The sequence below is a fragment of the Oncorhynchus mykiss genome, chromosome 5, assembly GCF_013265735.2.
Source record: "Oncorhynchus mykiss isolate Arlee chromosome 5, USDA_OmykA_1.1, whole genome shotgun sequence".
NCBI classification, from domain to species: domain Eukaryota; kingdom Metazoa; phylum Chordata; class Actinopteri; order Salmoniformes; family Salmonidae; genus Oncorhynchus; species Oncorhynchus mykiss.
Genome location: NC_048569.1, coordinates 29,254,365 through 29,278,183, shown reverse-complemented (window position 1 = coordinate 29,278,183; position 23,819 = coordinate 29,254,365). Strand labels below are relative to the sequence as shown.

Sequence of the window (23,819 nt, the reverse complement as noted above, 5' to 3'; positions counted from 1 at the left end):
ACATATCCAGGTGTTATAATGGCCAAGTCAAAGTCCAGACCTGAATCCAATCGAGAATCTGTGGAAAGAACTGAAAACTGCTGTTCACAAATGCTCTCCATCCAACCTCACTGAGCTCGAGCTGTTTTGCAAGGAGGAATGGGAAAAAATGTCTCTCGATGTGCAAAACTGATAGAGACATACCCCAAGCGACTTACAGCTGTAATCGCAGCAAAAGGTGGCGCTACAAAGTATTAACTTAAGGGGGCTGAATAATTTTGCACGCCCAATTTTTCAGTTTTTGATTTGTTAAAAAAGTTTGAAATATCCAATAAATGTCGTTCCACTTCATGATTGTGTCCCACTTGTTGTTGATTCTTCACAAAAAAAATACAGTTTTATATCTTTATGTTTGAAGCCTGAAATGTGGCAAAAGGTCGCAAAGTTCAAGGGGGCCGAATAATTTCGCAAGGCACTGTATGTGTTATGGCTTTACACCCCCTGCTATATTGGATAATGAGTTATCTGTCTAACAGAACACAGGAGGTTGTTATTTAATGGAAGCCTCTCCAACATAATCCAGGTAGAATCAGGAATTCCCTTTGGCAGCTGTTGAGGCCCATTACTTTTTTCAATCTTTACTAATGAATTGCCACTTGCTTTGAGGAAAGCCAGTGTCTAAGTATGTGAATGACTCAACACTATATACAGTGCCTTGCGAAAGTATTCGGCCCCTTTGAACTTTGCGACCTTTTGCCACATTTCAGGCTTCAAACATAAAGATATAAAACTGTATTTTTTTGTGAAGAATCAACAACAAGTGGGACACAATCATGAAGTGGAACGACATTTATTGGATATTTCAAACTTTTTTAACAAATCAAAAACTGAAAAATTGGGCGTGCAAAATTGTTCAGCCCCCTTAAGTTAATACTTTGTAGCGCCACCTTTTGCTGCGATTACAGCTGTAAGTCGCTTGGGGTATGTCTCTATCAGTTTTGCACATCGAGAGACTGAAATTTTTTCCCATTCCTCCTTGCAAAACAGCTCGAGCTCAGTGAGGTTGGATGGAGAGCATTTGTGAACAGCAGTTTTCAGTTCTTTCCACAGATTCTCGATTGGATTCAGGTCTGGACTTTGACTTGGCTATTCTAACACCTGGATATGTTTATTTTTGAACCATTCCATTGTAGATTTTGCTTTATGTTTTGGATCATTGTCTTGTTGGAAGACAAATCTCCGTCCCAGTCTCAGGTCTTTTGCAGACTCCATCAGGTTTTCTTCCAGAATGGTCCTGTATTTGGCTCCATCCATCTTCCCATCAATTTTAACCATCTTCCCTGTCCCTGCTGAAGAAAAGCAGGCCCAAACCATGATGCTGCCACCGCCATGTTTGACAGTGGGGATGGTGTGTTCATGGTGATGAGCTGTGTTGCTTTTACGCCAAACATAACGTTTTGCATTGTTGCCAAAAAGTTCAATTTTGGTTTCATCTGACCAGAGCACCTTCTTCCACATGTTTGGTGTGTCTCCCAGGTGGCTTGTGGCAAACTTTAAACAACACTTTTTATGGATATCTTTAAGAAATGTCTTTCTTCTTGCCACTCTTCCATAAAGGCCAGATTTGTGCAATATACGACTGATTCTTGTCCTATGGACAGAGTCTCCCACCTCAGCTGTAGATCTCTGCAGTTCATCCAGAGTGATCATGGGCCTCTTGGCTGCATCTCTGATCAGTCTTCTCCTTGTATGAGCTGAAAGTTTAGAGGGACGGCCAGGTCTTGGTAGATTTGCAGTGGTCTGATACTCCTTCCATTTCAATATTATCGCTTGCACAGTGCTCCTTGGGATGTTTAAAGCTTGGGAAATCTTTTTGTATCCAAATCCGGCTTTAAACTTCTTCACAACAGTATCTCGGACCTGCCTGGTGTGTTCCTTGTTCTTCATGATGCTCTCTGCGCTTTTAACGGACCTCTGAGACTATCACAGTGCAGGTGCATTTATACGTAGACTTGATTACACACAGGTGGATTGTATTTATCATCATTAGTCATTTAGGTCAACATTGGATCGTTCAGAGATCCTCACTGAACTTCTGGAGAGAGTTTGCTGCACTGAAAGTAAAGGGGCTGAATAATTTTGCACGCCCAATTTTTCAGTTTTTGATTTGTTAAAAAAGTTTGAAATATCCAATAAATGTCGTTCCACTTCATGATTGTGTCCCACTTGTTGTTGATTCTTCACAAAAAAATACAGTTTTATATCTTTATGTTTGAAGCCTGAAATGTGGCAAAAGGTCGCAAAGTTCAAGGGGGCCGAATACTTTCGCATGGCACTGTATATTAGCTACTACAGCGACTGAAATGACTGCAACACTTAACAAAGAATTGCATTTAGTTTCAAAGTGGGTGGCAAGGAATAAGTTAGTCCTAAATATTTATAAAACTAAAAGCATTGTATTTTGGATAAACCATTCACTAAACCTCAACTAAATCTTGTAATAAATAATGTGAAAATTTAGCAAGTTGAGGTGACTAAACTGCTTGGAGTAACCCTGGATTGTAAACGTTCATGGTCAAAACATATTGATACAACAGTGGCTAAAATGGGGAGAAGTATGTCCATGCTAAAGCGCTGTTTTACCTTCTTCACAGCACTATCAACAAGGCAGGTCCTACAGGCCCTAGTTTTCTCGCACCTTGACTACTGTTCAGTCGTGTGGTCAGGTGCCACAAAAAAGGACTTCGGAAAATTGCAATTGGTTCAGAACAGGGCAGCATGGCTGGCCCTTGGATGTACACAGAGACCTAAGTAATAATATGCATGTCAATCTTTCCTGGCTCAAAGTGGAGGAGAGATTGACTTCATCACTGCTTGTATTTCTGAGAGGTATTGAGATGTTGAATGCACCAAGCTGTCTGTTTTAACCACTGGCGCACAGCTCGGACACCCATGCATACCCCACAAGACATGCAACAAGAGGTCTCTTCACAGTCCCCAAATCCAGAACAGACTATGGAAGGTGCACAGTACTACATAGAGCCATGACATGGAACTCTATTCCACATCAAGTAACACATGCAAGCAGTAAAATTTGATTTAAAAAACAAATTAAAAAACACCGGGGACTAGGAAGCAACACAAACATAGGCAGAGACACATGCATACACACACACACGATGGCATACACACTATACACACACGTACACATGGATTTTGTGCTGTATATACAGTTGAAGTCGGATGTTTACATACACTTAGTTAGGTTGGAGTCATTAAAACTTGTTTTTCAACCACCACAAATTTCTTGTTAACAAACTATAGTTTTGGCAAGTCAGTTAGGACTACTTTGTGCATGACACAAGTAATTTTTCTAACAATTGTTTACAGACAGATTATTTCACTTATAATTCACTGTATCACAATTCCAGTGGGTCAGAAGTTTACATACACTAAGTTGACTGTGCCTTCAAACAGCTTGGAAAATTCCAGAAAATTATGTCATGGCTTTAGAAGCTTCTGATAGGCTAATTGACATAATTTGAGTCAATTGGAGGTGTACCTGTGGATATATTTCAAGGCCTACCTTCAAACTCAGTGCCTCTTTGCTTGACATCATGGGAAAATCAGCCAATACCTCAGAAAAATAATTGTAGACCTCCACAAGTCTGGTTCATTCTTGGGAGCAATTTCCAAATGCCTGAAGGTTCCACGTTCATCTGTACAAACAATAGTACGCAAGTATAAACACCATGGGACCATGCAGTTGTCATACCGCTCAGGAAGGTGACATGTTCTGTCTCCTAGAAATGAACGTACTTTGGTGTGAAAAGTGCAAATCAATCCCAGAACAACAGCAAAGGACCTTGTGAAGATGCTGGAGGAACAGGTACAAAGGTATCTATATCCACAGTAAAAACGAGTCCTATATTGACATAACCTGAAAGGCCACTAAGCAAGGAGGAAGCCACTGCTCCAAAACCACCATAAAAAAGCCAGACTACGGTTTGCAACTGCACATGGCGACAAAGATCATACTTTTTGGAGAAATGTCCTCTGGTCTGATGAAACAAAAATAGAACTGTTTGGCCATAATGACCATCGTTGTGTTTGGAGGAAAAGGGGGAGGCTTGCAAGCTGAAGAACACCATCCCAACCATGAAGCACGGGGATGGCAGCATCATGTTGTGGGGGTGCTTTGCTGCAGGAGGGACTGGTGCACTTCACAAAATAGATGGCATCATGAGGATGGAAAATTGTGAATATATTGAAGCAACATCTCAAGACATCAGTCAGGAAGTTAAAGCTTGGTCTCAAATTGGTCTTCCAAATAGACAATGACCCCAAGCATACTTCCAAAGTTGTGGCAAAATGGCTTAAGGACAACAAAGTCAAGGTATTGGAGTGGCCATCACAAAGCCCTGACCTTAATCCTATAGAAAATGTGTGGGCAGAACTGAAAAAGCCTGTGCGAGCAAGGAGGCCTATACAAATCTGACTCAGTTACACCAGCTCTGTCAGGAGGAATGGGCCAAAATTCACCAAACCTATTGTTGGAAGCTTGTGGAAGGCTACCCAAAACATTTGACACAAGTTAAACAATTTAAAGGCAATGCTACCATAAACGAATTGAGTGATTAATTGAGTGTATGTAAACTTCTGACCCACTGGGAATGTGATGAAAGAAATTAAAGCTGAAATAAATCATCCCTCTACTATTATTCTGACATTTCACATACTTAAAACAAAGTGCTGATACTAACTGACCTAAGACATGGAATTTTTACTATGATTAAATGTCAGGAATTGTGAAAAACTGAGGTTAAATGTATTTGACTAAGGTGTATGTAAACTTCCGACTTCAACTGTATGTGGTAGTGGTGGAGTCGGGACCTGATGGCACACAGTCTATGAATGTATTGATGTTTTTTAAATTGTATAAAGTGCCTTAATTTTGCTGGGGATCTATAATAAATACAAATGCAAAAATGTTAGGATGCATAAGTTATCCTGTACGAGATTTTGTACCGAATACGTTACGTTGTTACAGGTGTCAAACTTATGGGCATGTGGTAGCACTGTTTCGGAGGGACGTTCCTAGGTGTGAGAAGTGTGTAGAAAGGCATGAGAAATGTCCCGTGTGAGAGAGGCAGGTTGAGGTTTCCAGGGTTAGAGTAGTGCAGAAGTAGTCATATGCTGAGGCAGTGAAGAAAGTAGAGGAAGATGGGTCCATGGGTCCTGAGAGGAGTGGTGTGAGTAGTAGATTTGTACAGTATAGAGGGATAGGCCAAGAAGTGATATATGTTTCAGTAATATTGGATTTATTGCATTTATAGCAATGGTTATCAACTGTACTGCAGGGATGGAATGTAAGTCGCAGAAAATTGAGGTTGTGGTGGCAGCTGCCGAGAGGTATTTGGGTGTGCGAGATTTGACATCAGAAGAGGTACAGGGTGTGTTAAGTCGTGGTGTCACATCCTTTCAGGTTGTTGACTTGAGGTAGGACTAAATAGATTTAAATAGTGGTTTAGGGTGGTGCTATTTTTTTGTGTGATTGTAGTGTTAGATGGTAGAGTATTTGTTTATTTATAAATTTTTTTAACAAAAGAATGAGGGAGTTGTACTCCAGTCTAGTAGGTGGCGGTAATGAAACATTTATTGGATGCCAACTGCCATTAAACCTAATCGAAGAAGAATAATAACGTGGTTGAAGTAGAACATCTTTGGTTGAATGAGTGGAGTCGCAAACGATGATGGCCGCCATGATAAACAAGAACTGCCAGATACTTTGATTCGTCAGACTATGGCGCTAAAATTATATTGGACTTTTGTGTTTCTTCTTTATTGCAGCAGGTCGATCTTTTGCTGAAGATGGGCAATATGAAATGGAGGAGTTTCTGAAAAGGGAGCATTCATTGTCAAAGCTCTATCAAGGTAGCTAAATTGTGCAGGATCAACGGTTATTATAGACCCCTTTCTGTGTTTGCAAAAATTGCCACACGACTCGAGGGCGATGTAGGCAAGTTGGTGGCAGACCAAGGGGGAGTTCTTATTGCGCGCCAGCAAAAAACGCCTCTACTTACATATTGATTATACGTGAATTTCACACTACTTTGGGATTATAGTTGGTTTGTAAACCTTGTATGAATTTCCTGCTAAATATAATGTTCATGTCATCATCGCAAATCAACTGAATTAACGTTATACTTAAAACACTTCAGCCAGTAAAATTGCTATTTGACAAGCTTTTGCTACAGTTTATATTAATGAGCGTTAGCATTGTAGTAAACACCTGCTGCTTCCAAAATAGTGAATTTGCAAAGGTCACAACCAAATATGCAAGCATTAATCAAAATATAATTGTGCATGCGACATTGCAACAATGTTATACTGACTGTTAAATGTTGGTCATAAGATTAATACTTTCCTCCCACTACATCAAAAGTATATTTCTATCTATAGTGAATAGGCTTGTTTTATATAAACGTCCTCTCAATGTCAACTGTGTTTATTTTCAGCTAACTTAACATATGTAAATATTTGTGTGAACATAAGATTCAACAACTGAGACATAAACTGAACAAGTTCCACAGACAGGTGACTAACAGAAATGGAATAATGTCTCCCTGAACAAAGGGGGGGTCAAAATCAAAAGTAACAGTCAGTATCTGGTGTGGCCACCAGCTGTATTAAGTACTGCAGTGCATCTCCTCCTCATGGACTGTTCGTTCTGTGAGATGTTACCCCACTCTTCCACTAAGGCACCTGCAAGTTCCCGGACATTTCTGTGGGGAATGGCCCTAGCCCTCACCCTCCTATCCAACAGGTCCCAGACGTGCTCAATGAGATTGAGATCCGGGCTCTTCGCTGGCCATGGCAAAACACTGACATTCCTGTCTTACAGGAAATCATGCACAGAACGAGAAGTATGGCTGGTGGCATTGTCATGTCAGGATGAGCTTGCAGGAAGGGTACCACATGTGGAAGGAGGATGTCTTCGCTGTAACGCACAGCGTTGAGATTGCCTGCATTGACAAAAAGCTCAGTCTGATGATGCTGTGGCACACTGCCCCAGACCATGACGAACCCTCCACCTCCAAATCTATCCCGCTCCAGAGTACAGGCCCCGGTGTAATGCTCATTCCTTCGACAATAAACGCAAATCCGACCATCACCCCTGGTGAGACAAAACCGCGACTTGTCAGTGAAGAGCACTTTTTGCCAGTCCTGTCTGGTCCATGTGCCCATAGGTGATCAAATCAAATCAAATGTATTTATATAGCCCTTCGTACATCAGATATCAGCTGATGTACGAAGGGCTATATAAATAAATTTGATTTGATTTGATCAGCTGATATCTCAAAGTGCTGTACAGAAACCCAGCCTAAAACCCCAAACAGCAAGCAATGCAGGTGTAGAAGCACGGTGGCTAGGAAAAACTCCCTAGAAAGGCCAAAACCTAGGAAGTGTGCCGGGTGGAGATTATAACAGAACATGGCCAAGATGTTCAAATGTTCATACATGACCATCATGGTCGAATAATAATAAGGCAGAACAGTTGAAACTGGAGCAGCAGCACGGTCAGGTGGACTGGGGACAGCAAGGAGTCATCATGTCAGGTAGTCCTGGGGCATGGTCCTAGGGCTCAGGTCCTCAGAGAGAGAGAAAGAAAGAGAAAATTAGAGAGAGCATATGTGGGGTGGCCAGTCCTCTTCTGGCTGTGCCGGGTGGAGATTATAACAGAACATGGCCAAGATGTTCAAATGTTCATAAATGACCAGCATGGTCGAATAATAATAAGGCAGAACAGTTGAAACTGGAGCAGCAGCACGGCCAGGTGGACTGGGGACAGCAAGGAGTCATCATGTCAGGTAGTCCTGGGGCATGGTCCTAGGGCTCAGGTCCTCCGAGAGAGAGAAAGAAGGAGAGAATTAGAGAACGCACACTTCGATTCACACAGGACACCGAATAGGACAGGAGGAGTACTCCAGATATAACAAACTGACCCTAGCCCCCCGACACATAAACTACTGCAGCATAAATACTGGAGGCTGAGACAGGAGGGGTCAGGAGACACTGTGGCCCCATCCGAGGACACCCCCAGACAGGGCCAAACAGGAAGGATATAACCCCACCCACTTTGCCAAAGCACAGCCCCCACACCACTAGAGGACTAGAGGGATATCTTCAACCACCAACCTACCATCCTGAGACAAGGCTGATGTTGTTGCCGGTGTTGTCTGGTGACGACCTGCCTTACAACAGGCCTACAAGCCCCCAGGCCAGCCTCTCTCAGCCTATTGCGGAATGTCTGAGCACTGATGGAGGGATTGTGCATTTCTGGTGTAACTCGGGCAGTTGTTGTTGCCATCCTATACCTGTCCCACAGGTGTGATGTTCGGATGTACCGATCCTGGGCAGGTGTTGTTACACGTGGTCTGCCACTGCGAGGACGATCAGCTGTCCGTCCTGTCTCTGTAGCGCTGTCTTAGGCGTCTAACATTATGGACATTGCAATCTATTGCCCTGGCCACATCTGCAGTCCTCATGCCTCCTTGCAGCATGCTTAAGGCACGTTCTCGCAGATCAGCAGAGACCCTGGGCATCTTTCTTTTGGTGTTTTTCAGAGTCAGTAGAAAGGCCTCTTTAGTGTCCTAAGTTTTCATAACTGTGAACTTAAATCGCCTAAGCTGTTAGTGTCTTAATGACCGTTCTACAGGTGCGTGTTCATTTAATTGTTTATGGGTCATTGAACAAGCACGGGAAGCAATGTTTAAATCCTTCACAATGAAGATTTTTACGAATTATCTTTGAAAGACAGGGTCCTGAAAAGGGGATGTTTCTATTTTTGTTGAGTTTATGTCAGAGGTCGACCGATTATGATTTTTCAACGCCGATACCGATTATTGGAGGACCAAAAAAAGCTGATGCCAATTATTAATCGGCCAATTTTTTTTATATATATTTTTTATTATTTTCACAAACGCTCTCTTGTTAAATCATCCCCCAGCGTTGCATCGATTATATGCAACGCAGGACACGCTAGATAAACTAGTAATATCATCAACCATGTGTAGTTATAACTAGTGATTATGATTGATTGTTTTTTATAAGATAAGTTTAATGCTAGCTAGCAACTTACCTTGGCTTCTACTGCATTCATATAACAGGCAGGCTCCTCGTGGAGTGCAATGAGAGGCAGGTGATTAGATCATTGGACTAGTTAACTGTAAGGTTGCAAGATTGTATCCCCCAAGCTGAGAAGGTGAAAATCTGTTGTTCTGCCCCTGAACAAGGCAGTTAACCCACCGTTCCTAGGCAGTCATTGAAAATAAGAATGTGTTCTTAACTGACTTGCCTAGTTAAATAAAGGTATAAAAAATATATATATATTTTTTTAAATCGGCAAAATCGGCGCCCACAAATACCGATTTCCGATTGTTATGAAAACTTGAAATTGGCCCTAATTAATTGGCCATTCCGATTAATCGGTCGACCTCTAGTTTGTGTGTTCATGTGTGGGTTCCTCCAGCTCTTCCCATTAGGAATTGATGGGCGACGCCATGGTAACCACAGAGCAGGTGCGCCTCACATCTGACATGCAGAGCAAGCAGAGGGCAGTGTGGAGCCGCATTGTGAGTAGCCTTTAGAACACTGCACACTGTTATTATGTCTACATAAATGATACTTATTCTCTCTATGCATATCACATTTTGCATGGCTTTGTCTAAATTGTCATATCTATGTGTGTTTGTGTGTCACCTAAGGGCCTTGGAGTTACAAGTGCACTTTAAGATTCATAGCCAAGGAATGAATCATCTTAATGGGGATGTACTGGCAATTTGGTACACCAAGGAGCGCATGCAGGAAGATACTGTCCCAACAATGTAGTTCCAACAGAAATATCATAGCGTAGGTGCAATGCAACTGTATAAATGCATTTATGTTGTTGTGTCGGTCCTGTGTTTGGAAACCAGGACCTCTTCACAGGGCTGGGTGTGTTGGTGGATACGTACCCCAATGAGGAAAAACACCTAGAGGTATGTGCATATATCTGCTAGCCTCTTCTATGTGTTTCTGTGGAGTGTAGGAGTAGCTACAGTACTGTTCCATGTTATGTCACATTATATAATAGGACTTTTATCTCAACTACTTCCTGTTTTTTTCCCACTCATTCTACTGTCTGGCAGGGGCGTTTATTTATGTGTCATATCCTGTCAAATCTGGATTAACATGTCCTGATCTTCCTGTGCTCCGAGAGGGGCTTTTAGACAACTGACACCCAACACCTCCCACCTCAATACAGACTTGCGTCATACAAGCAAGCCAATACAGTGGAATATTTATGAGGTTTTGTTGGAACGCTTGCTTGGGCAGGGCTCACAGACCTGTGTAAAGGGCCTTGTGTTGTGCTCCTCTGTTTTGTGCATCCCTATGGAGACAGGCGCAGAAGATGAGGTACACCACACGCACACAGGTACCCAATGTTTGGACCACCCATACCAAAAGCCCCCCATACCCCTCTCCTTAGCCACTCCCATCAACCCCTAATGAGCTTTCTGCCCCATGTTGTTGTTTATTACCCAGTAACAATTCTTTGCACCTTGTGTATAATTAGCATTTGAATGACTAGGGGATCAGGCAAAGGAAAAGGTCAATTGTACCAGCAGTATTGTATTGTTGTGACTGCTGTATCTTTGACCTGTTCTCCTTCTCTCTCACTGTTTTCTGTGACTCACTCCTTTATTTTTTCACACCTTCCAACAGAGGATCTACCCCTTTGTGTTGGCGATGGTGTCTGCACCGCCATGCTGCGCAACCACAATCACAACACTTTCATCTTCATCAGATACGTCCGCGGCCCACGGTGAGAATACACACACACTCATTTTAAAGGCTCAACAAATATCACTATCCAAGTTATTGTGTAATAACTATGTAAATAATGATGTAATCCGAGATGCCTATTGGGTCACTCTGGAGTCTGAGAAAACAGTTATGTTGAAGTGAATTGTTTCAACACACATGTCAAGTATATTATGCCTTGACTGTACTAGGTAGTGCCTTGGCATACCCTGTTGAGCATACTCCCAATTTCTGTCTCCACTAGATTATGATTGACATGGATGGAGAGACTGTCTGGACATACCGGGGGTGCGGTTGCCTCAGGACTACTACTTTGGATCCTCTGCCATCACAGGAGATCTCTCTGGTAGTACTCTCCTCTACTGTGATTGACATAGTAGTGTTAATGAAATGGCATTTACATGAACTGTTTTATTGCCTATGAATTATCACCTAGTTTTAATTTATTGCCTACTTGATGGTGTTTCATTGAGGTGTCTAATTTCCAGTTAGATGTGGCCATCCCAGATTATTATCATGATAAACTGTATTAACTCATTATGACCACACTGCCCAGAATTAAATTCATGTGTGTAGCGGTTTTCTTCCTGGGAAGGAGAGGAGGACCAAAATGCAGCGTGGTTAGTGTTCAACATCTTTAATATCGACGATAAACGAGAACACTACAAAATACAAAACAACAAAAGTGAAAACCGAAACAGTCCTATCTGGTGCAATGACACAAAGACAGAAGACAATCACCCAAAAAACACCCAAAGAACATGGCTACCTAAATATGGTTCCCAATCAGAGACAACGACAGACAGCTGCCTCTAATTGAGAACCAATCTAGGCAACCATAGACATACAAAACTACCTAGAGAGGAAACATACCCCATAAACATACAAAACCCCTAGACCAGACAAACACATTAATCCCCCATGTCACACCCTGACCTAACCAAAATAATAAAGAAAACAAAGATAACTAAGGCCAGGGCGTGACAATGTGATACATAAGTGAAATTCGGAGGGCATGTAGTCTAATAGGAAACGAAGATATTTGCATAGAATTACACATAGAATTATAATATAGTCATTTCTGTGGATATTTTATTGTATTTTTTTTTCATTGGAGGTGTTTTTGCTGCAGTTTGCCTTGAATGATAGAAACATTATGTTCCTCACAGACAATCACGATGTGATCTCCCTGAGACTGTACCAGCTGACGGTGTTACGTAGTGAGACGTAACACCGTCAGATGAGATCCCTCTACCCAGTGTACATAACATAGACCTACTAAGGCGTAAGGATCGCTACCCCTCTCACACAAACAGAAGAACATACACATTCATTGGCGTTACCCTATTTGGGTAACATAGTTATTCTTGATGAAAAGCTAAACTACAAATGCATACTATCAAATTATTAGGTTAAACTATTAGGGCTCCTTAACCATCTCAGTGGCCTTATGGTTAGTGTCTGCCCTGAGATTGGAAGGTTGGGGGTTCGATCCCCGATCATACCAAAAAATGCCTTTCTGCTTGTCACTCAGCAATAAGGAGATGGATTGGAGATGCCCTTGCCTGCGATAGACTAGCGTCCTGTCCAGGGGGTGTAATTATACGTCAAGCTGTCCAGGGGGTGCAATTGTACGTCAAGCTGTCCAGGGGGGTGTAATTGTACATCAAACCAGAACGGCCACCTATGGGCCGCTCTGTTTCCAGGACTTAGTGCTCCTTGTCACTCTTGTCACCTCAATTGTTTACCTTTTCTATCCATCCTAACATATTTCTCTCTTTCGCTCTGTCAGTGGTTGAGAATGAAGAGGGGTGGAGTAATATTGCCATGTTCTTCACCATCCTCTTCCCCATGCTGGGCTGTTTCCTGCTCATCGTGGTCGGCCTCATCGTCTACAGCCACTGGAACGAGAACAGACAAACGCTTCTACTGAGAGGGAGGGAGGCCTGTCATCATAACCTCTATTACTGCAGACTAAGGACAAAACTGCACTAAGACACTGAAATGACTGACGAGACTGAAATGAGACTCCAAAGACACTGGGCCACTGAAATGACTGACAAGACTGAAATGAGAACAAGACAGAGACACTGACCTCTCAATGTAAACCAATATGCTGACAGACAGCGGTACCCCTGGGACAACACTAGTGAATCCTGGGAAAGACTGAGCAGTAGATGGATGCATTTAAACACTACAGCAACAAAGCACACTGACCCCTGCCATAAGTAGAGATAGACTGATATCTTTTTACTCCCTGTCCCTACCCCCACCCTCACCAACCAGGCCTTACTCTACACACAAATGTACTGACAACGTGAAAATTACCTGTTGTCATAGTCCAGCGACTAATTGTCCTCCAGGGGGGTAATGGACAAAATCTGAGATGACACTATAGCCCAAAATACTTATTTAGACATGCCCTAGCTACATGTGAAATTTGGTGTCTTTTATCACAAAATACACCATTTCCCCCACGCTGGCTACACTGGACTCTGCCATTGCTGGTCTTTTTGAGGGTCTGGAGAGATTGATTTACACTGACAGATGAGAATGTCAAAGGGACAAAGTATCCGATGTGTTCTTACTCGAACAGCCCACATGACCACGTCCCGTTAGCAGAACACTGGCAATTGATGCATCACTTTTCTTCTTCGCTCTAGAAACAGCATTAGGATAGTTACATGTATGTCATATTTGACTCTATGGCGCTTGCAATCAATGTAAGTCTTTGTGCATTTCAATTGATTCAGACGGTCTCATACTCTATTGGGGGCTGCAGGTAGCCTAGTGGTTAGAGCGTTGGGCCAGTAACCAAAAGGTTGCTGGATCAAGTCCCCAAGCTGATGAGGTAAAAATCTGTCGTTCTGCCCCTCAGCAGGGCAGTTAACCCACTGTTCCCCCGGGCACCGTGGATGTTGATTAAGGCAGTCCCCGCACCTCTCTGATTCAGAGGAGTTGTGTTAAATGCTGGAGACACATTTGAAAGATGGTTGCAAATGGGTTTTATCATGTCTTGTCAAACAACGTACAATAGTTACTGTTACTGAAGGTAATTGAGGTCATTTTAACTCATGATTGTCACGATTAGGTAGTTTGTTGATTTTATTGTGTATGAAACTGTGTGAAATGGAAAGGTGAACGATCCCTCTCCCTTCAGGTTGCATGTTCTTAAGGGAATTTATTTAAATTAGTTGCCTGTTCTTTTTATTGTTCCTACTACCGTTTTAACTTAGTCTACATTGTCTGTGTCTTCTAATTTGTATGTGTGGTATAATCAAATGTGTTACTTATGACATGCCCATGCTTGCACATGCTATCTATAGTTATATATTACAGGGCGAGTCTGAGTTTGGGACTTTCCACAGAAAGTATTGGGTTGGTTGATACTGCGGAAGAGAGCACAAGTGAGGTTTTTCTGCATCTCATGTCTTCGTGTGGTGGAAAAAAACATTACTTTCAAGTCACAGACACTTTGTTTCACTAAGTGTTAGGCTGTGCTCCCTTTGCTTTTCTGTACTGTTTTGTTTTGTGTCATATTACCAAATAGCCCTCGCCAGTAGTATGGATTCCAGAACAATGTGTACATTGCAGTTTCTCCCGGAATCGACCTCAGAATACAACCAATAACGTTTCAGTAATTTTAAGGATTTATATCATCCCTGCTCTGAAAGGGATAGTTGGGAAATGGGACACTGTAGATGCAATCCATTATAATTCCACGTGTTCTGCAATGTTTCAAGACCTTGGTGCACTGCTATCAATTACCAATGCAGCCTTTTATACCTCTTGTTAAACCACCTTGTCTCAGTGTGGGGCGGCAGGTAGCCCAGCAGTTAGAGCATTGGGCCAATAACTGAATGGTTGTTAGTTAGAATCCCTGAGCCAACTAGGTAAAAACACATTTCTTTGAGCAAGGCACTTAATTGCTCCCGGATTGCTGTCAAGGGGTGTCTCAGGAGTGGGCTGTGCAAAAATGCCTTGGGGTACTCATTTACATGTGAAACAGGACAAATAAGCGCCCCCTATTTGACATCTTTCCACTGAGGAACGTAAAATAGGGGAGATTCTTTACTATGCTGATGATACACTTGTTTTTGTTGGCATTAAAGAACCTTTAGTGACATTGTTTCCTTACTTGTTGGGACTTCTGCTCTGGAGATGGTACTGTAGGTTATGTACATGGACGTGACCATTCAGAGATGTACTGTGTGGATAGATTGGCCTAATTTCAACCCAATGGCAGGTAATGTTTACCTAGTAATGCTGCAGTGGAAATACCAGTATTATACTCTTCACAAGTCATGTGATTGTACATCATGATAAAACACATGGTTAGTTTACTTATCACAAGGTCTGCTTGTTCTGCACTCATTTTTAACTTGAAGCTTTACCCCAGGCATGTCAGGCAAAGTGGGACTATTATATTTGTGACAGTCTTTGTCCTTAAAGAAGGGCATGTTAAGAGGCCATGCCTTGGGGTACTCATCAATAATGACAGCCGCATGCTTCAGGCACAATCTCACACTGCCCTTCTGTGCTCCTCCTCCAGATCAATATCTCAACTGCTTCAGATGCCTGGGTGGGGCCACTCCGGCTGAGTGGAGTAGGTAATGCCCTCAACTAGTCCATCAATGTCAACACTATAGGCTTGAGAAACAGTACAGCATTCAACAAAAGGTAAGTCAGAGCCAAACAACAGTGCCAATGTTTGTTTTATTATACAAAAATAAAATCCAAATTACCCAACAGTACACAGCAGACCCCCTACTAAACCAAAGCATTAAAATGTACCACAAATTTTAGTGCTTTTTTTTTTTCCTACACTTTTTGGGGGGCTTGATCTAGATAGGAAAAAGAACACGAAAGGGTCTGTGATTGTGGTCGACCGGTTCCTTCTCTAGCGTGGGTGTTTGTTTTTGCAAAGTCTTTCTACATACGCATCAGCCACAACATCCGCCTGACATTATCTATGGTTGAGGGAGAAATGAAAGAAACATCTGGGTTTCATGTTGGTTAAACAGAGCATCCTTAGATTATGTTGCGAGTACATTGTTGCCTTGGTGATGTATGATTACAAGTGCAACAAACTCCTGGGCTAGCGGAGGTGTACCCTAAACAACCCATTTAAGAGACCTGATCATTTTCTCCACTCGGTTATCTAGCACTGGGATTAGATTTGCTTCCATACTTGATAAAAGGTCACATTCACCATCTTCTATATCAAAAGGTTGGGCAATCAATGAGAGAAGGCAACCATTAAGTAGTCACTGAAAATGTCTCAAATACAATAAAAACAAGCCATCTCACTGTTCACAAATACACCATGACAGCGCAACACATAAGGGGTGGAACAGTGGCAAAGGTACCCACGGGACCAACAGAATAATATTAGTCCGAGGAGAGATTAAATAGTATTAATACAACAAAATATAATTCAAAACACTCCTTTAGTTTACACAAGTTAAACAGATGTATTTTTTCTTCATAATAAGCAGGAGTAATATTCTTAGCAGATCAGAATGACAGCAGACTGTACTTCTATCCATGTCACTAAAGACTAACAGAAACAAAAAGACAAAATTAACTAGAATGGCTTTTTATCTTTACTCCCCAACCCACCAAGAGGTAACATGTAGATATGCACATTTACTTTCAAAGCATACACACGAAACACCATAGTAGCAATAAAAACAAAAAATAAACTGAGGTACACTTGCGACATGTACTGAGAGTAATATTGCTAGTACTGGCAACCACACAGAAGAGTTGTTGCAGCATATCAATGGGTTTGGTTTTTTTGCATAGGCTAGTCAGTTACAGTACATTACAGAGGCGCGTAGAGCAGAAAAGAGGAACAATTTAGGGTGAAAGGAGGCCTTTGGTGTAGTGAGCAAGGTAAATGAAACTGGACAACTGATGGCACTGGTGCTAATGGTAGATTCTGAAAGATGCCAAATACTGATGCCCATTTAAAAAAAAAAAAGTTTTCTATTCATGACAATAGGATCGCGTGTATGAGACAACGTGTGGGTTGAGTACAGTGATAATTTAGATACAGGCAAACAATCTCAAAATATAATTGTGCCTGCATGATCTTAAGGATGATATATGCAGAGGCAAAACCCCATCTCACAAAGACAAACATTGGTGTGGGTTGCCACAGTTTCTGTTACCATGCTCGGTATGGTCGGGCCCCCGGGGGAGAGGGGGGGTGTCTCATGGTCTAGAGGGATGCAATGAGCCATGGCTAAAGCCCCCATCACTATCACACCTGGGGCTAGTTACCTCATCAGGGGCCACATACCCAACTTGACACTGATCCTAGCTTGTGCCCTCTGTGCTGGTATATGGTGAGAGGCCATAGGGGACTGGGTGGGGTTTGAGAGAAAGAAGAGACCGAGCGAGGGATAAGAGCTTCACGCGCCTCTGTGAACATTGAAACAAAAGCGAACAGGGAACAAAAAGGCAAAAGATGCTTGAAAATATACAAATCGCCCATTATTCACACGAGTACTACAAAAGTCCAAAGAATTACGTTCACATATCGCCGGTGTCTGCAACTGTAGGTAAGAGGAAAATTACAGAGCAGATGAATGAAATGGATGGGTGTTTGTCCATGACTGACTGATAGCCCTTTATCTAGGTAAACATGTGAAAGCCAAACAAGAGTTTGCCCAGTAAGTAGTGAGCAATGGGACTGAAACTATGGGTTCCCATTTTCTTTTTTCAGAAACATGAAACACCCTCAACGTCATAATCTTAATTTATCTATATTGCATAAAAATAAATGCACTTTAGCATCTACATTTGTCATTCCCCCCCAACCATTCAAAAAACATCTCATATGAGCACAAGAAAAACTAAAACAGGATTTCTTAACATCATTTTGTTTGGTAGTAATTCAACATCCTTTCAGGTCAGTTCAAATATCAAACTTATCTAGATCATATCCTTGAAATAAAAATACAATCATAACTAAAGAAAAATGGGTGAGGGGAAGGAAAAAAAAGTGATCAAATAACCACAGATAACCAGGGAGAAGCAGATGGCATTTTAAAACGTCATACACAAGCGTTGACTAAACAAATGTTACCTATTCTACATGCCAGCTTTTACAACATATGATCTCGTCTTGTGGTTTCACTCAGATACATTTCCTGCAACTCATAACCACAGTCTAGAATAAGTTGAGCCAATCGATACATCAGACAGATCATTTTACACTTCGGACTCCATCTGTATAAAAAAAGGACTCCTCTGGACTACTAGAAGAAACTATGCACACCATGCTTCAAACATGGGAGAGGGGGGCTAAAACATTTTAGGTTTCTTCCAAAGCACAAGTCTGGAATATAATCGCCTACTCTTCAAACACAGATGCCAAAACACATTTAGTCTACCTGTCCCTAACTACATTTTACCACCGTGCCACAGTAAGGCATTTATTTTCTTATGCCTCAGAAGGAGCACTTAAAATGAGTGTTCATATGCCTTCTGAGGGGTATCCTACAAAGCAAGCTAGATCTACTCAGGGTTTTCTAAAGCTAACCAGCTTCAGTTAGCTTCACATTACAGCACAGGCTTCCTCTGTACTACGACCATGGATAATATTTAAAATCAGTCATCTCCCTCAAATAAAGGGGGTGATGACACAATCTTTGCAAGTGGGAGGGAATCTGATTTCATAGTCCTCAACTCACAGCCCAGTCATTTCATTCATGATAAGTGGAGTTAGCCGACCCCAGAGCAGGTAAGTGCTGAAGGATTCGTTGCCATAGAAATGTACCTGGCTCAAAGTTGAGCCACCATAGAATCAGGAATTAGAATACTATGTGAGCCACTTTCGTATGACTGGTTATCCCGAGTTGAACTCAGGGTTCACCAATGGTATCTCGCCAACTCATCAAACCTGCTTCGTAGGATACCCCTCTGTTGTGGTGCACCTTGAGCCTCATGTCTGTTCCCTAGCAACCTACCAAGGCAACTTATGGTGTCTTATCAAAAACATGTTAGTGTCCTAATGTGAGCGGGTGAGTCTTTGTGAGTGCATGACTATCCTCTGACTTTTATAGTGTCAAGACTTAACACTTGAAGACAGACAGACAACTTATTGATTGATAGTTGAAATTAATGTCTTGGTCTGTCCTTTTTCATTAGCAGTGAAATAATAAACAGTGCATCAGTCCATAACCTACTTGATCAATAAGTGCTGCATGAAAGCAAATCAATACCCTAAATAATAAAACTATCATATCTTCACTGCCATTTGAAACACACCCAAGGCAGCTGGACTTTTGTGCTTATTTTTAGGTGGAACGGCAGAATAAAAACACACTCCCGATTCTACGGCTGTGCTTCGACACATGCTGGGCAAGCAACGTACTTCACTGGTTTATCATAACAGTGTGCAGCTGCACTAACAGCAAAGCCAACCCCATCCCACTGAATGGAAAATACCAACACAAATCTGTCACATTGCTTCTACAATGTTCACACCACTGCAAGCCAAGGGCGTATGCAACAGCACATTGCAGGCCCAGTGCAAAGTCATAACATGATGAAACTAGATACATGGTGTCTATACTTAAACCTTGGTTCACTCTGTCCGAGTCCCACACGGCCAGGGGACTCGTGGCAGAAAGGGAGTGACACTATCAGACTCCCGCTGCTGCTGGGTAAAAACAGCAGCGATTCATCATTGTCAGCTCGGGGCCAATGGCCTGGGAGTAGTAGACTATATGAAACACGGGCCTGAAAACACACTGTTGCTGACAGGACGAATCAGAACACACATCTACCTACACAGACACACAAATTAATTACTCATGCCCTCTAAACAAAAACCCAGTGCATTTTTTTTTAAAGAAAAAAAGTGGTCTAAAGCCTAGTGAGTTGAGTGCACTAACTTACACCAGGGGCCAGGACACTGAGGATACACTAAATAAGACTACACTACTCCACACTCACAGCATCCCTTGGATAAGAGATTCTTTGCCATTGATGTGGGTTATAGTGGCCTCAGCTAAAGCAGGTTTTTAGAGAAGTAATAAAAAGACAAGAAAATGATACAGGACAAAGTACTACACTGCTGAAACTTCAGTCTTCCCACCCTCTGGTTTGTACTTTTATTCCCAACAACATACCCCTTACCACTCGGTGAGACTGTCAGTCCTGCAAAATGCTGCTGACCCCACCACACACACGCCACGTTATTTCACCGCCGGTCTGTGAAAACACATACACGGTCGACCACCACAATGCTTTTTATAGATACCAAGTTGCAGGCACAGCGATGGGATATTGTCACGTCTTCAGTTCACTTGGCCAGTCAGACCAGATAATCACACATCAAAACATCCGTTCCAGTCCATTCAATACCTTTCAGTCTGGCCAAGTGTTGACCGGAGTACTGGTGGAGACATGAGGGATGGGTGTAGGAAGGGTGGAGTCTGATGTTATTGGGACACAGTTCAGAAAGACGCTATAAGAGACAGGCACATCTTCACTTCCCAGCCTTTTCTCTGGATGCAAATAGCCCTGCTGTCACTCCACAAGGAAACCAGATGCAGGCCAAGATTACCTCAGGGGTGACATCACTTTGCAGCTGTGTCCTAGATTACACAGTACACACACACAAACCCCTGCAAAAACAAGTTCTATCCGTAACCGTTTGTATCCCCTGGTCAGGACTGTGTCTGGTAGCATGATCTTATGTTTTGGCCCCTACGTGCTGGGGCCTAGGGATTGGTGGCCATGGTGGTATGCCATCCTGCCCTGTCCCCACAGAGGTGAAATGTTAGAAGGACCAAAGGAAAAATGTCCAGGCTAAACAGTTGGGTGGGACAAGTGGGTGGGTAGATGTAGTCAATTCTGTACCAGCATCAGCACCTCTTCTTGCCACTTGGTAGATCTCTAGAAGTTGGCATTTTCATCATCACCATTGCAAGAACTAAACAAAGCAGACGAGGGACCATCCATGGGTATTAAAGAATTAAACCGTTAGCCAAACTAAGCATCTTCGAAAAAAACTTTTTTTGTCATCATTGGCGTCATTTTATGGATCATAACTGACAAGCATGTCAAAGAGCAGGACAACCTGGTTCATTTGGTGAGTCGTTGTGGGACATTTCATTTGCTGGTGGTGTCTGGGTTATTGTTATGATGACAAGGGCACTCCCTCCCTAAAGCGCAGATCCGGCAGCAGCAGCAGCCTCTGGGTGGTTGGTGGTGGAGCTCAGATCAGGCGGTCTCCGGTGCTGGCCCTTGGGCTGAGGCCCTGGGGTTCTCTCTTTGTGTCTGATGTGGTGGTGCTCCGAGGCAGAGCAGCAGTCCCCCCTGGCCCCCTGACACACCTGCTCCTCGTCCTCTTCCGGCCCAGAGCTCTCATCCAGTTGGCACACACACACCTCGATCCCCGAGTCGCCAGTCACATGCCTGCGCCGGGTCACCAGTTCCTCTTCCACCGGTCGTTCTGATTTGCTGGGAGCAGATGTGGATTCCTGGTCTGCTGAGGAACTAGCAGCCTGCTCCTCTCTTGGAGTGTCCTCTGTTGGGGGCTCCAGCACCACAGCAGCTTCTGATTGGATGGGGGGCAGTAGGATGGGAGGGGTGGTCTCTGGGGGTATCTCGGAGTAAGGCGGAGGTGGAGTCGGGGGATGACCCACCACCTCTTCATAGTCAGGAAGCTTGCAGTCTGTCCAGAACCCTGGGAGTAAATACAACAAAAAAAAGTCAACCATCTTACCAGTCTAGATAGGGTTAGCTGGTGTTGAACTAATTCACTAATTGTCAGATATGGTTCTGAATCTGCTAAGAACCATCTCCAACTACCAGGCCTAGTTACTGTAAACAGTTAACTCAGAGGGAGAGGTGAAGTAATTTCAGGGCTGTAGGGTCTGGAGGCATCCAGCCCAGTGCAGATGGGGGCAATAAGTGTCCCGCGGGGTTTAAAAGACTCACTCAAGTTGAGGGGTGGAGGGGAGATGAAAGAACTAGAAGCTCCCTGATAGGCCATAAGGCTGATTTCGCGCTGGCGCTGCTCCTGCTGCAGCCGCATCTTGACCCGACGGTGACGGTAGGCACAGCAGCAACTCAGCATTATGATGAGGGTCCACACCAGCCAGAACCCTACACAAAACAATCACATAGTTACATTCTCCATCAAATCATTTCAGCTTATGTTAATTAGGTTTAACGTTATTGATTTCGGCACCAAAACATGTAAAATTAGTGACTCGAAAAAAACAAAGTGACACATTCAGAGATACTATCATGAAGAATAAGTCATGGAAATATTGTCAGAAAATAAATATGGGAACGGGGGAAGAGGGACTGAGTGGTGCCAGAAAAGGAGAGAATAAAGGACACTGAACATACACCACAGCTCATAGTAGTAAGTGCAGCACTCGGTCTCCCCGCAGCAGTAGCCCATCTCACACCGGTATTGCTCATTGTTCACTCCAAAACAGAATTCCTTTCCCTAAACAAACACAGGCATGTTATTCAGTGACATCCTACAAAACACAAATGAGGAAAGCTATGTATTATGCATACACGCACACACACACACAACTGTTTGACATAACTTCACATTGGCATTTACTGCACAAAACACTAGAAAGCATGCCTGCAAAGGCACAGACCTACTTTCACTGGGGATGAAAATTGTAGGCGCATTCAATGTTCGGAAAATCAAAATAGGTGTTGCAGTGATAGCTAGCTAAGTGACATTTCAGGATGATACAACAATGTCATAGTAGAAGCTGCCAAATGACCTCACAAATTAGTTTTAAAAGGTTAGCTAACTAGCTTTTTAACTAGGTACTAACGTTACAGAGGTAAGCTAGCTAAACATGTTTGGCCAGTAGTTAACGACGGTAACAGCAAGCTATGCATCACTGCCAACAAATAAACAACAGGAAAAACGCAGTTAGCCAGCTAACGTTAACTGGTAATTTAGCATGTTAGCTAGCTATGTTGGTTTACGGGTTTTAGCTAACAGCCAACTATTTATGTTATTTATTTGTTTAATATACTTCAAATTGTGGCCACTTACTGTATAACAAAATATGTCGCCGTATTGTCTGCAAATGTTTGAAAGCGTTAACGTTGGCTAACGAGATACTTCGCTGTGGCTAGTTTATCAGCTAGTCTTGAAAGATGTTGCGCTGCAGTTAAATTGGTAGATGGTAAGATTTCGGATAATATCGTATAAGTATTTCAAGCTATAAACATTGTGTAAATATTTCAAGAAAACACACGATGTGGTCAAACTGACGTCACGCAAAGTTGGAGTTGCTAGCGAGCCCAAGTTCCTTTGTGGGGAAACAAAAAGGCACAATAGAAGGCCTACTTCCAGCTGCGATCCACGGGCTTGGTCGAAAGCGCCTACAGCGCTATGAAAGCAAACTGCCGCTTACCTGTACCAACCAGGTCCCGGTGCAAAGCAGACAAACAATGGATCCCAGTGTTTTCTGTAGCATCTTTCCCCGTTGTTAGCCGAGAACACGACGGGAATCATATAGCAGTTGATCCAGAACTTGTGAAATGAACAGCTAATTCAAACCGTTACGTACGCGACATAATTTGTCCCTGTCGAAAGGCGTTTGAATTCTCAACCAGAAAATAAGAGTTATATTTTGCACCAGCCACTTGAGGGCGGTGTTGTGTCTATACAACACCAACTGGAGAAGCATTACTTTTGTGCAACTGGTGCGATTTAAACTAGTACCAGAGACAGAACAATGAGCCAGATGTTTCAATCTGAAGCATCCGGTTGGCGTTTCCACTCACCACCAAATATGGTCATGAAAGGAAGCCCAGTGGCCGGCAGTGGGAGAAGATTGAGCGATATGGATTTTGGCCGAAATTCTGCTCATTTTCTCATCGATTAAATATTTGATCTCAATACAGTTTTCTGCTCCCAAGAACTAAAATATGTTACTAACACAGTGGACTAAGTTTTGTAGACA

General features: G+C 42.8%; 2 protein-coding genes across 7 annotated transcripts; one reads left to right on the top strand and one right to left on the bottom strand.

Annotated features, from left to right (window-relative positions):
• The first annotated feature begins 5,668 nt into the window (after positions 1-5,668).
• On the top strand, positions 5,669-14,971 carry LOC110523579 (VIP36-like protein). 5 transcript variants are annotated; one of them, XR_005051712.1, is made up of 7 exons: positions 5,669-5,913; positions 9,512-9,614; positions 9,747-10,019; positions 10,424-10,456; positions 10,747-10,846; positions 11,090-11,191; positions 12,638-14,971. XR_005051712.1 is itself a non-coding variant. In XM_036977229.1 (7 exons), the coding sequence occupies exons 2-6, from the start codon at positions 9,531-9,533 to the stop codon at positions 11,094-11,096; spliced, it is 291 nt and encodes a 96-aa protein (XP_036833124.1). In that variant the 5' UTR covers positions 5,669-5,913; positions 9,512-9,530; the 3' UTR covers positions 11,097-11,191; positions 12,638-14,971. The 5 variants fall into 5 exon arrangements, 2 of the variants coding, with proteins under 2 accessions (XP_036833124.1, XP_021458066.2); XM_036977229.1 differs by having other exon boundaries at positions 9,957-10,019; positions 10,420-10,456; XM_021602391.2 differs by having other exon boundaries at positions 5,670-5,913; positions 9,957-10,019.
• A 571-nt stretch (positions 14,972-15,542) lies between these two features.
• LOC110523578 (WW domain-binding protein 1) lies at positions 15,543-23,546 on the bottom strand. Of its 2 annotated transcripts, none has more exons than XM_021602390.2 (4): positions 23,268-23,546; positions 22,225-22,327; positions 21,808-21,975; positions 15,543-21,553 (listed from the first exon to the last, which is right to left on the bottom strand). In XM_021602390.2, the coding sequence occupies exons 1-4, from the start codon at positions 23,328-23,330 to the stop codon at positions 21,030-21,032; spliced, it is 858 nt and encodes a 285-aa protein (XP_021458065.1). In that variant the 5' UTR covers positions 23,331-23,546; the 3' UTR covers positions 15,543-21,029. The 2 variants fall into 2 exon arrangements, with proteins under 2 accessions (XP_021458065.1, XP_036833123.1); XM_036977228.1 differs by lacking the exon at positions 23,268-23,546 and adding an exon at positions 22,904-23,154.
• Between the last annotated feature and the right edge of the window lie 273 nt (positions 23,547-23,819).